The 12,454-nt window shown below is 44.7% G+C and overlaps 1 protein-coding gene across 2 annotated transcripts in view; it reads left to right on the forward strand.

Annotated features, from left to right (window-relative positions):
• The window catches only part of DNAJC16 (DnaJ heat shock protein family (Hsp40) member C16), a 38,882-nt gene extending 26,457 nt beyond the window's left edge, over positions 1-12,425 (forward strand). For both annotated transcript variants that reach the window (XM_020873840.2, XM_020873839.2), the window contains exons 8-15: positions 2,291-2,421; positions 4,349-4,532; positions 5,949-6,131; positions 6,267-6,343; positions 7,349-7,429; positions 7,520-7,618; positions 8,385-8,555; positions 9,074-12,425. In XM_020873840.2, the coding sequence (XP_020729499.1) occupies positions 2,291-2,421; positions 4,349-4,532; positions 5,949-6,131; positions 6,267-6,343; positions 7,349-7,429; positions 7,520-7,618; positions 8,385-8,555; positions 9,074-9,470 (1,323 nt within the window). In that variant the 3' untranslated portion in view covers positions 9,471-12,425. The remainder of the gene's footprint in view (positions 1-2,290; positions 2,422-4,348; positions 4,533-5,948; positions 6,132-6,266; positions 6,344-7,348; positions 7,430-7,519; positions 7,619-8,384; positions 8,556-9,073) is intronic.
• The last annotated feature ends 29 nt before the right edge of the window (positions 12,426-12,454 follow it).

Here is a 12,454-nt window from a genome sequence, read left to right on the forward strand (position 1 = left end):
CGAAACTCTGGACAACAACCAGCAAATAAAAAAGAGGGGGTGCCTGACAGCAGCTAAGCAGAAACCAAGAGAGAGAGTCAGGAAGCAAGCAAACACCAGTCGTAGAAGAGAGGAAGGAAGGTCTTCTCAATCCAAGATTAATCTATAAGATTTCCTAAATTGCTTTTTAGTAATAGCCATGTACCCTTGAGAATTGTTATTTACTTATTCCCTGGGGAAAATTATAAATCAAATACATTAATAAAATTACCAGAACAATGGATGCCTTACCAATTTGCTCTTTTATTTTGAATAATCTTATTTATTTTCATTTATGCATTTTTGGCTGCTGCTCTGCGTCTTCACTATGGTGGCTTCTCTTGTTGCAGAGCACACAGGCTTCAGTACTTATGGTGTGGGGACCCACGGCATGTAGAATCTTCCCAAATCAGGAATTGAACCCATGTCCCCCCATTGGCAGGTGGATGCCTAACCACTGGACCACTGGAAAGTCCCCAGTTTGCTCTTTATGAATATAAAAATGCATCCTTAACATAAACCGAGTCCTTGCAATGAGGAGAAGCTTAATGTAACACTGGTCACACCAGTGGTTACTCTTGGCTCTAGGTAATTTGTTTTTATTTGCTGTATCATGTATGGCCACATGAGAATAGGTTTTATTCATGCTTCTGTTGATGAACATGTGAATATTTGCATCATGAAATGAGATGGGGCATGTCCTCCCTTCTTCCCTTCTCAGAAAGACTTTACAGAAGATTAGATTGTCTTCCTTGAAAGTCTGGTCAAAACCACCTACAAAGCCATCTCAGTCTGAATTTGTGTTTAAGGAAATATTTTTGACTACTGACTCATCTTCTTTAATGGTTATAGAACTGTTTTCTCTTTTTTTTCAAGCATTGTTTTATTTTTCCTAAAGATTTTTCTGTTTCTCCGAAATTTTCAAATTTAAATATATATATAATATACACATATATGTGTACTTTTTTTTTAGTTTCGGCAACATAGGTAGTGATTCCTCCGCATCATCCTTGGTAATGGTTACCTGTGCTTTCTCTCTTTATTTTCATGATTGGTTTTACCAGAGGTTTGTCAATTTTATTAGCTCCTCCAAAGAACGAATGTTGGTTTGTCCTTATATTTTTATTTTGTCTTATTGATTTCTATTTTCATGTTTATTATTTCCTTCTTTCTACTTTTGTATTTTTGCTGTAACTTCGTGATAGGGATATCTAGTTCATTAATTTCTTTTCTGTTATATTCATTTTTTAATATTTATTTGTTTTATTGTTTGGTCTTCATTGCGGCAGGTGGAATTTTTCACCGTGGCGCCCAGACTCCAGAGCACGTTGGCTCTGTAGTTTGGGGCTCAGTCGATGGGCCCCAAGGGCTTAGTTGCCCCACAGCATGTGCAATCTTAGTGCCCAAGAGGGATCGAACCCACGTCCCCTGCATTGGGAGGCAGGCTCTTAACTACTGGACCACCAGGGAGGTTCCCTGTTGTCCCCTGGAGTAGGAAATGGCAACAGTGGAACATTTCACTGTTTTTGCCTGGAAAATCCCACTGGACAGAGGAGCCAGACAGGCTACTACAGTCCATGGAGCTGCAAAGAGTTGGACAAGAGTAAGCAACTGAGCACACACTCCAAATTCTCCTTTATCTGCATCCCAAAGCTTTGATAAATAATATTTTCACTGATCACTCCAAATTCAAACTATTTTCTTACATCTGATATGCTCTCTTCTCAGATCAAGAAGTTACTCAGAGTTTCTTAATTTCTAAGCATAAAGCGATTTTCTGGTTCATATCTTGCATTGATGTCTTGATTAATTGTGGTCAGAGAACCTGCTACATATAATTTCAGTTCTTTGAAATATGTGAAAATTTGTAATAATAAAGTGGTCATCAGACAGTTTTGTAGTCCATCTTTTATACTCAATAACATTGCTACTTTGAAGTTTATTTTTAATTGCTCAGTTTACTATAAATCTCGAATGGAAGTAAATTTGCCTAAAATTTCAAAATTATTGACTTTTTCAATCTGCCAGCATAAAACAGTCTACAAAAGTTCCCCAATCACCTGATTTTTCTTTTGACCTGAAATAGTTGCATCATTGCTTTTAGCCCCACATTGTTGGAAAAATACCACATGTTTACTTGTTCAAAGAGGTCTACCTTTCTTGGTTTTATTGCTTTAGCCAGGCTCAGCCATATTTTTATTAAACTATAAGTCAAGCCCATTCTCAGTGAGAAAACTGAGTAAGAATCAACTGTCTCTTGGTTTTTCTCCAGGCCCGAGGTATGAAGAGACAGGTCATTGATGACTTTATCACCCAAAACAAGTATCTGTTGGCAGCCAGGCTCACCAGCCAGAAGTTGTTCCATGAACTCTGCCCTGTGAAACGGTCTCACCGACAGAGGAAGTAAGGACTGAAGGCCTTGCCCCTGCTCATGATGTCATATGTTACTGAAAGGCAGTTAAACATTGACCCTGGGACAGTCAGAATCTATGCTTCATGTTGCAAATAGATGCACATAGATGAACAGCTATGATAGTAGAGGGGTATGTCAGTCCAGGGCACCTTGGGACCAAATGATTGGCTGTGCCAGAGAAGATCCCCCTGAGAGCTGAGCCCTAAAAAGTGAGTAGGTTGTGCCAGGTGTCAGGGACAGCCTGTGAAGCTTGGTGAAGCAGTGCGAAGTGGGAGAATGCTGCTGTTTCTACCAGAGTGTCCCACACAGGGCAAATGTCTGCAGGTCTAGGAGAGGAGCCAGGTAAATGACCGAACAGTAGGGCAGCGAGGGTGCTGAGGAAATGGTAAAATAATTAGCTGGGCATGGCATGGCATGGCATGGCCGAGGCATCCTCATTCACACAGAGCATCTGAAAAGTCTGGAAAGACAGGGAAAACACTTCTTATAGCTCTTTCAGATTAAGGAGCCGGTGCCTTTAAATTTAGGGCTGTTTCATCTGTGAAATTTAGGGCTCTTTCATCTGGATATGAAAGGAAATAATTTTGATCACATTATTTGAAAATACAGCTAAAATACTGTTTAAAATAGGAAACATTCACTATATTTCCAGACTTTTCAGATTCCTATATAGACTAAGAGAAGAAACACTTTAATTAAATATAAGGAAGATGATCCTGGACTTTGAGGATTATTATTTATACAGCCTTCAAAAAATATCCCAATCCACACACTCCTCCCCTTTGTTTCCACCAGCACCCTAGCCAGGCCAGTGTCGCCTCTTGCCAAGGCCACCGTGTTAGCCTCCTACCCCCCTCTGCCTCCACTCCACTCTCACCCCCTCAGTCAGTTCTCCCCGTCAGCCAGTGATCATCCTCCTCACACTGAATTGGATCGAGTCCCCCTCCGTCTCTGGGTCTGTGCTTGGAATGCTCTCGACCTCGAGCGCTCTGACCTCACTTCCTCTTGTGGCACCTCATTCAGATCTCTGCTCCAGCGTCACCTTCCCAGATGACATTTCCCTGACCAGGCTGTCTGATGGAGCTTGACTCCCAACCCACCCTGCACTCTTTCTCCTTCACTTTTTTTTTTCCCGTAACACTTACACTACTTGTCATGATCTACCTGCCAATCTACCTATCTGTTTTTTTGTCTGCCCTCCCCACTGGAATGTAAGTTCCACAAGGGCAAGAACGGGGCTTCCCAGGTGGCTCAGCAGTGAAGAATTCGCCTGCTAAAGCAGGAGACACGGTTTGATCCCTCGATTGGAAAAATCCCCTGGAGGAGGAAATGGCAACCCACTCTGGTAATCTTGCCTGGGAAATTCCGTGGACAGAGGAGCCTAGTGGGCTACAGTCCATGGAATCACAAAGAGTCAGACTCAACTGAGTGACTGAACATAAGGGCAAGAACGTTGTTTGTCTTACCTGGCATCTAGTGAGTGCTCAGTAGTATCTTGGAGAAAGAATGCCTGATTTGAATGATTAGATGAATTTGCCATTGGAAACACGGCAAAGGAAGCTCTTCAGAATGAGGCCCAGTGGCCCTGGCCTGAGATAGGGTTAACCAGCCCTGCCTGAAGTAGAAGAACTAGAACAGGTGCCTTCTGCACGGCTCTTCTGCATCATTTGTTCAGTGACTGTTGCCTTCAAGGGCATTTCCAAATGTTGTGAAGTTTCATGTGGGGAGAGCATCAGCAGTTTAGGAAGAAGCAGGTCCTTAATGCCTTGAACATCTTATCTCATTGGTGACCCTCATGCAGCTTTGGTTTCTAAAACATGCTGGTTCTCTCTGTGAATGACTTCTCTCCTTCACCTTCCCTTGCCATTCAGGGCCTCGGGGATTAGTTACATAGTCTTTTCTTTTGTTGACGTGCAGGTACTGTGTGGTTTTACTGACTGCTGAGGCTACCAAGTTGAGCAAACCCTTTGAGGCGTTCCTATCTTTTGCCCTGGCAAACACACAGGACACTGTGAGGTTCGTGCATGTCTACAGCAATCGGCAGCAGGAATTTGCCAGCACCTTACTGCCAGACAGTGACACGTTTCAAGGAAAATCAGCGGTGAGTCGTGGGTTCTCTCCTGGTCCCAAGCTCTTCACAAGCATGTGGCACTTAATTCCATGTTCTCCTTCCCCAAGGGTTTTGAATATAGATTCTGGGAAATCCAGAAATCTCTGAAGCATGTTTTGTTTTATTTCTTTCTGAGTGCTTGGAAACCACTTGACCTGTTTTTTGCCCTGTCCTGTGGCATGTGGGATCTTCGTTCCCCAACCAGGGATCAAACCTGTGCCCACTGCATTGGAAGCACAGAGTCTTAGCCACAGGACTACCAGGGAAGTCCCTGAAAGCACTCTTAAACTAGTCTTTTACCCTGCTGATTTCACCTCCTGACTTTTCAACCTTGGACCTTCACAAAAGCCATCTTTCCTCTGGGTAAAGATTAAAGAGCATCCCCAGTCCCTTTCACCTGTCTTTCCCCTGTGCAGGTCAAGTCTTACAGTATCTAGTTTGTAGAATCTCCCTTAGGCAGCCATTAATATGCTTTTCAGTGTCTCCCTCCTGTACTTCTGCCTCTTTTATTTCATCCCGAATGACCTTACCCTTCCTTTCCTCCTGTGTCATCACTCTCCACAGAAGCATGAAATTCTTTGTCATTTTCATCATCTTGGTAATCATGGGAAGTGAAAGTCACTCAGTCATATCCGAATCTTTGTGAGAGTCCATGGGACTATCCAGTCCATGGGATTCTCTAGGCCAGAATCCTGGAGTGGGTAGCCTTTCCCTTCTGCAGGGGATCTTCCCAACCCAGGGATTGAACCCAGGCCTCCCGCATTGCAGGCAGATTCTTTACCAACTGAGCCACAAGGGACGCCCAAGAATACTAGAGTGGGTAGCCTATCCCTTCTCCAGAGGATCTTCCCGACCCAGGAATTGAACCAGGGTCTCCTGCATTGCAGGCAGATTCTTTACCAACTGAATCCTTTACCAACTGAACTGATTTTCATGGGAAAATCTCTGAAAAAAAAAAAAGGCTTGCTTTATTATAACATAGTCAGGGACTTCACTGGTGGTCCAGTGACTTAAGACTCTGTGCTCCCAGTGCAGTGAGCCCAAGTTTGATCCCTGGTCAATTGGATCCCACAAGCCACAACTAAGGGTTTATGTGCCGCAACTAAGACCCAGCAGAGCCAAATAAATAAATGTTTAAAAAAAAAAAGTAGAAGTTACAGAACAAAACCTATTGGGAAGAAAGAGCTTTAACTTTTAACAAGGCTTTGAAAAGTCACCATAAAACTAATTTCTTTTGTCAGAAAAATGGAAATCTCTTGCAGATGTGGTATACACATTCATATCTGTGCTTGAGCTTTCACTAGACCCTTTTTTTCCATTGTCTCTGGGAAAAAAAAAAAAAACAACCACCAGTGATTTCCCATTCTCTTGAGAATTCTAATGGTTTTTCGCCTCTTTTTCTCCCAGGTGTCTATCTTAGAAAGGCGCAACACTGCAGGGCGGGTGGTGTATAAAACCCTGGAGGATCCCTGGACTGGGAGTGAGAGTGATAAATTCATCCTTTTGGGTTATCTAGACCAACTGCGGAAAGACCCAGCTCTTCTGTCATCGGAAGCTGTGCTCCCCGACTTGACCGATGAACTCGCCCCTGTAAGCACGCGGCCCAGGCGGGTGGGTGCGGGGCAGGGCTCCCGAGCTCCCAGAGCTGCAGTGCCCTGTCGGGGATGGGGGACTTCTCACTCTGGGGCTTGGGGTCCAGTCCTGACCCCTTTTCTCCCTCCACAGATTTTTCTTCTTCGGTGGCTCTACTCTGCTTCTGACTACATCTCAGACTGCTGGGATAGTGTATTTCACAACAACTGGTAGGAATATTGCCAGATTGAATTTCTCTTGCTGTTACTTACCAGAACTGCTGTTTTTCGTTTGAAAAAAGGTCCACTCTTCTTTTATTTCAGTGTAGACTCCGTTTGGGCAGGTGGAAGAGTGTTTCCATATTTTCAACGACTATTCCCCTTTCTCTGTCTTTCGGTAACTTCCCTTTTGTAATATTTGCCGGTTTGACCCTTTCCCATAGGTTGGGAAAGAAAGGATCACCCCAGCTACCCTTCCAGATAGCAGAGCCTGGGACTGCACTCCTCACCAGAGCACCTTGGTGCCCAGCACAGGGCTGACGCACATGTAGTCCAGTGAATCGAGACACAAATGAACCAGTGAATTAATCAGAGAGGGCAAGGGCACTCCCACCACCCCCTCCCCAATGAGACCACGAGCTCCTGAGGACAGACCACGTCCCACTCACGTCTGTGCTTCCTGGCCACCAGCCCAGCTCCCAAAAAACAGCAGGCCTTTGATGGGTGTCTGCAGGTGAATAAAATTTCAGAACACCTAGAGGAGATCTTAGAGAAGTCAACTTTCTTCTCCCTACTGTACCCTTCTGGGCCACATCTGAATTATTCTGACCAAAAAAAAAAAAAAAAGATCAGAATAAAAGAAGTAATTCCACAGACTTTCTAGTCAACTCGCATTACCCTTGATGTCAGAATGTTCCTCCATGTTCACAGCTTAAATCCTTTGTTACCCCTCTTGTCATTTCCTTCTGCAGAATCCATTCAGCACAGCCTGAGGCACAACGTCAAACTTTGTAAATAGGTGATCTGTGAATTAGAACACTGAGGGGAAAAAATCTCTACTTTGACCACTACCGCAAAAAAAATCCTCTATTTGTGTGAAATTAGAAAGTGTTTCTTGATGTGAAAGCTTTTTGGTTTGGGGTCATGTAGAGAGCCAGAGAGAAGAAACCTGAAACTATTAACTGACACGTCAGCGGCCCACGTAGCACTGACCAGAGCTTGTGAATTTTATTTCAGGCGGGAAATGATGCCCCTTCTGTCCCTGGTTTTCTCTGCCCTCTTCATCCTCTTTGGCACTGTCATCGTTCAAGCTTTCAGGTAAGACCTCCCGTGCTCCTCAGTGCTGTGTCTGTAGGGTGAGGCCTACACTTCCTTGGCTGTTTTTCTGTAAAATCTCTTTTTCTTCAGTGACTCAAATGAGGAGCGAGAGTCCAGCCCTCCAGATAAAGAGGAAGCCCGTGAGAAGACAGGGAAGGCGGAGCCAAGCTTCACCAAGGAGCCCAGCAGGTGGTTCTCACTAGATGCCAGCCCCTTCTCTTCAGCAGCAGCCCTTCAGGCCGCAGAGGCTGATAAAGCAGGATCCGACTGTCAAGCACAGCTAAGAACTCTGGCTCTGTTCCTTGTGTGAGATGTGGATTTAGGGAAGAATCACCGCTAAAGACGGCTTCCTAGGTGGCTCACTGGTAAAGAGTCCACCTGCCAGTGCAGGAAACACAGGTGCAGGAGACTTGGACTTAATCCCTGGGTCAGGAAGATCCTCTGGAGGAGGAAGTGGCAACCCACTCCAGTATCTTGCCTGGGAAATCTCGTGGACAGAGGAGCCTGGCAGGCTTTAGTCCTTAGGGTCAAAGAGTTGGACATGACTGAGCACACACAGTGCTGATGAGCGTTGACTAAGACTGTGGAGGTGTTTAGACACACATCTAGTTATCGTCTCCTAGGGACCCTCAGGTTTAATAATGAAGGCAGGAAGCAAAGAAGCATGTCAGGCAGATGCTAGATGAGCCAGGAGCAGAGATAAATAGCTGTGTTGACAGCCTTCATCCTGTACTAAAGCCACTTCTTCACCAACTGCATGGTAACACCTGCAAGGTAATTTGTAGGCTGGGATAGCCAGGTCAGTCCCGCCCTTCCCCTGTATATATAGGCTCAAGGATAGTTAATAATGTACCTAGTCTGGCTAGAACATAGCAGTTTCTTCCACTTGTTCCTTTTAAAAGTAATGGCATTCCCCTGTTCTCTAAGATCTTAATTCCTCAATATCTCTTCACAGCAAGATTCCTAAAAAAGGCTTTGTGGAGGTAACAGAACTCACAGATATAACATACACCAGTAACTTGGTACGCCTGAGGCCAGGCCACATGAACGTGGTCCTTATCCTGTCCAATTCCACCAAGACCAGCCTGCTGCAGAAATTCGCTTTGGAGGTCTACTCATTCACTGGGTGAGTTCCTCTGTGCACCAGAGAGGGGGCAGGATGGAATGCATGGAAGGAGGAGGGGCGAGCGGGCATACTTGGGTGAACCGGGGGTGGGAGGGTGGAGGGGGTGGCTAGAGAGGCTTTATCCAGGCAGCATGGTGTTGGTTGTTACCTGTCCAGCCCCAAGATCCATCCAGGCCATCATGCAGGGACGTTTCTTCCCCTTGACTGTCAGTTCTGGACAGAAGAGCTTGAACTCAGTCTCCCCTGAGCCCTTTCAGGAAACTTCTCTGGCTCTGAGTGTTTTCCTGAAGCCCGACACTGAGAGTGAGACCCAGCAGGGACTGACACCCAGCTGGAAATGGGTGAGGGGCTTTTGCCACCTTGTAGAAACCCTCCAGGCCCCGCAGAACTCCTTCATTTCTTCAGACCCTACCCAACACAAAGCCTTTTCCTATTTGAAATCTGACTGAGATTCTTAAGTTCCCCGTGATTAAATGTGCCCAGAAGTACCCTAAATCCTCCTTCTGTCCTTCCTCCAGGAGCAGCTGCCTACACTTTTCCTTCCTGAGTCTAGATAAACACAGAGAATGGCTCGAATACTTACTAGAATTTGCTCAAGATGCGGCCCCAATCCCAAACCAGTACGACAAGCATTTCATGGAGCGTGACTACACGGGTTATGTGCTGGCTCTGAACGGCCACAAGAAGTACTTCTGCCTCTTCAAGCCCCAGAAAGCCGTGGAAGAGGAGGAAGCCGTGGGGCCGTGCAGTGACTTTGACTCACTGCATCTGGGTGAGTGTCGAGGGAAGCCTTCCTCTGGCCTTGGACCCAGGCCCATCAGAGGAAAACTGAGCAAGCTGTCCTTATGGATGGAACGGCTGCTGGAAGGCTCCTTACAGAGGTTTTATATCCCGTCATGGCCTGACCTAGACTGACAGGGTTTCAAAAAAGACTCGAACTCTTCAGACTTTTTAACAGGCCCCTGTGAACAGGTATTTTTCAGGACTCAAACTATCACAATGGACAGAGTATAGATTTTAGATTATTCTTCCAGAACAATGGCTAGAAGAATCTTTCCTTTGTCCTGTCCTAACCTAGGAGTGAAGAACACCACACGTTGACTTCCCCGATCAGAATATTTTCCTTTGGGTCTTTTTTTCCTCATTTGAATGCCACACTATTTAAAACAGACTGTCCCTTCCCTCTTTCTTTGTCGTCTCTGCCACGTGCTCGCCCCACCCTCCCATGTCCCATCTCTGTATCTCTGTGCTGGGCCCTGCAGTGGAGGTGCTGGGGGCGCCTCTCAAGCCGGGTGTGCGGGCAGTCACCTGCCTCCCCCATCCGGCCTGGGCTGTGCTTCTGCCCCAGCGCTTGCTCTTCCTTTGGCACAGCCCGCCTCAGCTTCTGGGCCCTGCGTCTGCATCTCGAAAGAGGCCTAGTTCCAAGCAGTCTTAAATTAATGATTTCTCTGGTAGTGAATAGCTAAAACTATATTTGAGGGGCATCCCCCTACAATGGCTGGTCAGCCACAGTTTTAAAGGTTAGGGATGAATCAGGGCTCTGCCTTTCAGTTCAGTTTTCTTCCCAAGACAAGAGAGGGGCAGCCTGGGCAGGGCCTGAGGCAGCACCTCTCTGAGCACCCCATTGGCTGCCTCCCAAGCACTAAAGTGTCCTCGGAGGGATCCTCACGGCAAGAAGTACTGTAATGACCTTGAGCCATTTACCTGTATGTTTTCAGATGCCTTGCTGCCTCTGTCAGTTCTGGGGTATGGGTATTAGGAGTCATAACTTGTAATCATGTTCTCAGAATGTAGAGATAAGCTGCCATAAGCCAGTAGATGTTCAACTGAAGACACATTACTCCCGCTGTGAGTCAGGCTCAAGGAACTTCCTCCCTCCAGTGGTGTCTCCTTAGTAACATACTAGACACGTCTTTGTATCAAGGAACTTAAAATTTCTCAGCAGTTGTTATTTTGAACCCTATTACCCCAATAGTGCTGTATCTCCAAGTCCTCTTTCATGACAAGTGAGCCAAGACACGTTCTAGACTCCCATTTTGCTCACTTTAAGCTTCTGGCCTATATTTCAATGTCTCGTCTTAAAACTGCTTCACCAGTAACAGGATCAGACCTGTCGTCAGCACCCCAGTTTGCTGTGCTCCGGTGAACCATGGACACCAGGCAGGATTCTACCAGCCAGTTAGAGAGCTTTCCTTTTCTTTTTAGAGCAAACTGCCTGGAGTTTGGACAACCTCAAAGAGTTCAAATGTCAAAGCAAATTGTCCTTCTGTAAAGTGAAGGCTCAAAATCAGTGATGGGACAAAATAGGTTAATAACTGCTATTTTCTTTAATCATCATTGCTTTAAACTAAGCCATTTGGATTGAATGACAGTGGCAAGTAATAAATTGAGTCCAGAAATTCTTGTAGTTTTCATGGAATCTATAGCTTTATTTAAAAAAATGAAATCACTGATAGGCTCTATTTTTTCCAAGTGATCCTCTCAAAATGGGTGTTTATTTTGATTGCTGTATCACATGGCACCTGGCTCAGGTGGGACTGATCAAGGAATTCAGTTTTGGCTCTGTGATGCAAAATTATTTTCTGCATCTCCTCTGGCCAAGTTGCTTATATGAGGAGTGGTTTGGTTCAATGGTAAGTTTTTCCTTTTTTAGTTTCTGATACTAATGGGATTCCTGACCTTAATTTCTAAAAACCAAAACACCCCAGATCTGTTCATTTTCAAAAATTTTGTTAAAAAGCACATTCAGACCACTGCACCTTTTATGTGCACAAAGAAAGGAAAGTGATAATGATGAAAACATTCCTAGGAAATATTTCAGTCCAAAAAAATCATCTAGAGATCTATTTGGGGACTGGTAGATAATGTCCCCCAAGAGGACACTGAGAAGCTTTTATTTTAAACTGACCTTGACTCTTGACCACCTTAGCCTTTCCTCCTGAATGTTGTTTCCATGAATTTGTTTACTTCCGTGTCAAATGTATGAGCCACCATCTTGCTCAGCCAATGCTACTGTTTCTCTTTTTCATATATATAAATCAAACAGACCCAATTTTGGCTTTAAGTTAACTTCTTGGTCTTCGGGTATCTTGGAACTGACAACACTGATGTTGTTAGAGGTAGGTTTTTCTGGTTGATACAGTTTATGCCTCATGGTTAACAGATGGGACAGTCACTGGCCTAAAACAAGCCTTTGTAGACACATGCTCCCATTTAAAAAACATTTTTTCATTAGGCCCAGGTGTCAGTGGCACAGTCTGTCTAACATAGAGTTCATCAGCTCCAACCAAGCAACGTGTCAGTGAGCAAGTCTGCCCTAACTCCCACGAGGCACCACAGTCTTGTTGCTATCACTGACTAACCATGAAAATTTGGCTGTGGTTTTGAAATAATGGGTTGATTTCCTCCTCATTCAGTACATACATTTTCCCTGATATAAAAAGAAATGGGATCTGACTGTGTTTTAAGTGGTTTGTGTTATTTGGGGCAAAGGATTAGGAGCAAACACTCAAACATTTTTTCCTAAGTGAAATTACTGAAAAACTGATGCAGAACAACTTGACAAATGAAACGCTGCTCACATCCAAATATCCGACCTCGTCCTCGGAAAAGAAACGCAGCCTGGCAGCTGCTGAATCTCTCTGTTCAGTATGTCAAGGAAGATGATCATACTTTCAAGACAGACCTGAAAAGAAGGTGAATATTTTGCACTTTTGATACTCTTAGGAACAAATAACTTATTCGGCAAATGGTGTCTTTTTTTATGTTGTTTTTGTTTTGTATTGTGAAACAGGCACTGAAGCTGATGTTATTTTGTTTTAAGAATCTTACAGACTGGAAACAGAAATAAACTATTTTAATGTGTGATGATTATGGGTCGCTTTTATGTCACAAGGTGA

The sequence above is a fragment of the Odocoileus virginianus genome, chromosome 11 (assembly GCF_023699985.2).
Source record: "Odocoileus virginianus isolate 20LAN1187 ecotype Illinois chromosome 11, Ovbor_1.2, whole genome shotgun sequence".
Taxonomy (NCBI): Eukaryota; Metazoa; Chordata; class Mammalia; order Artiodactyla; family Cervidae; genus Odocoileus; species Odocoileus virginianus.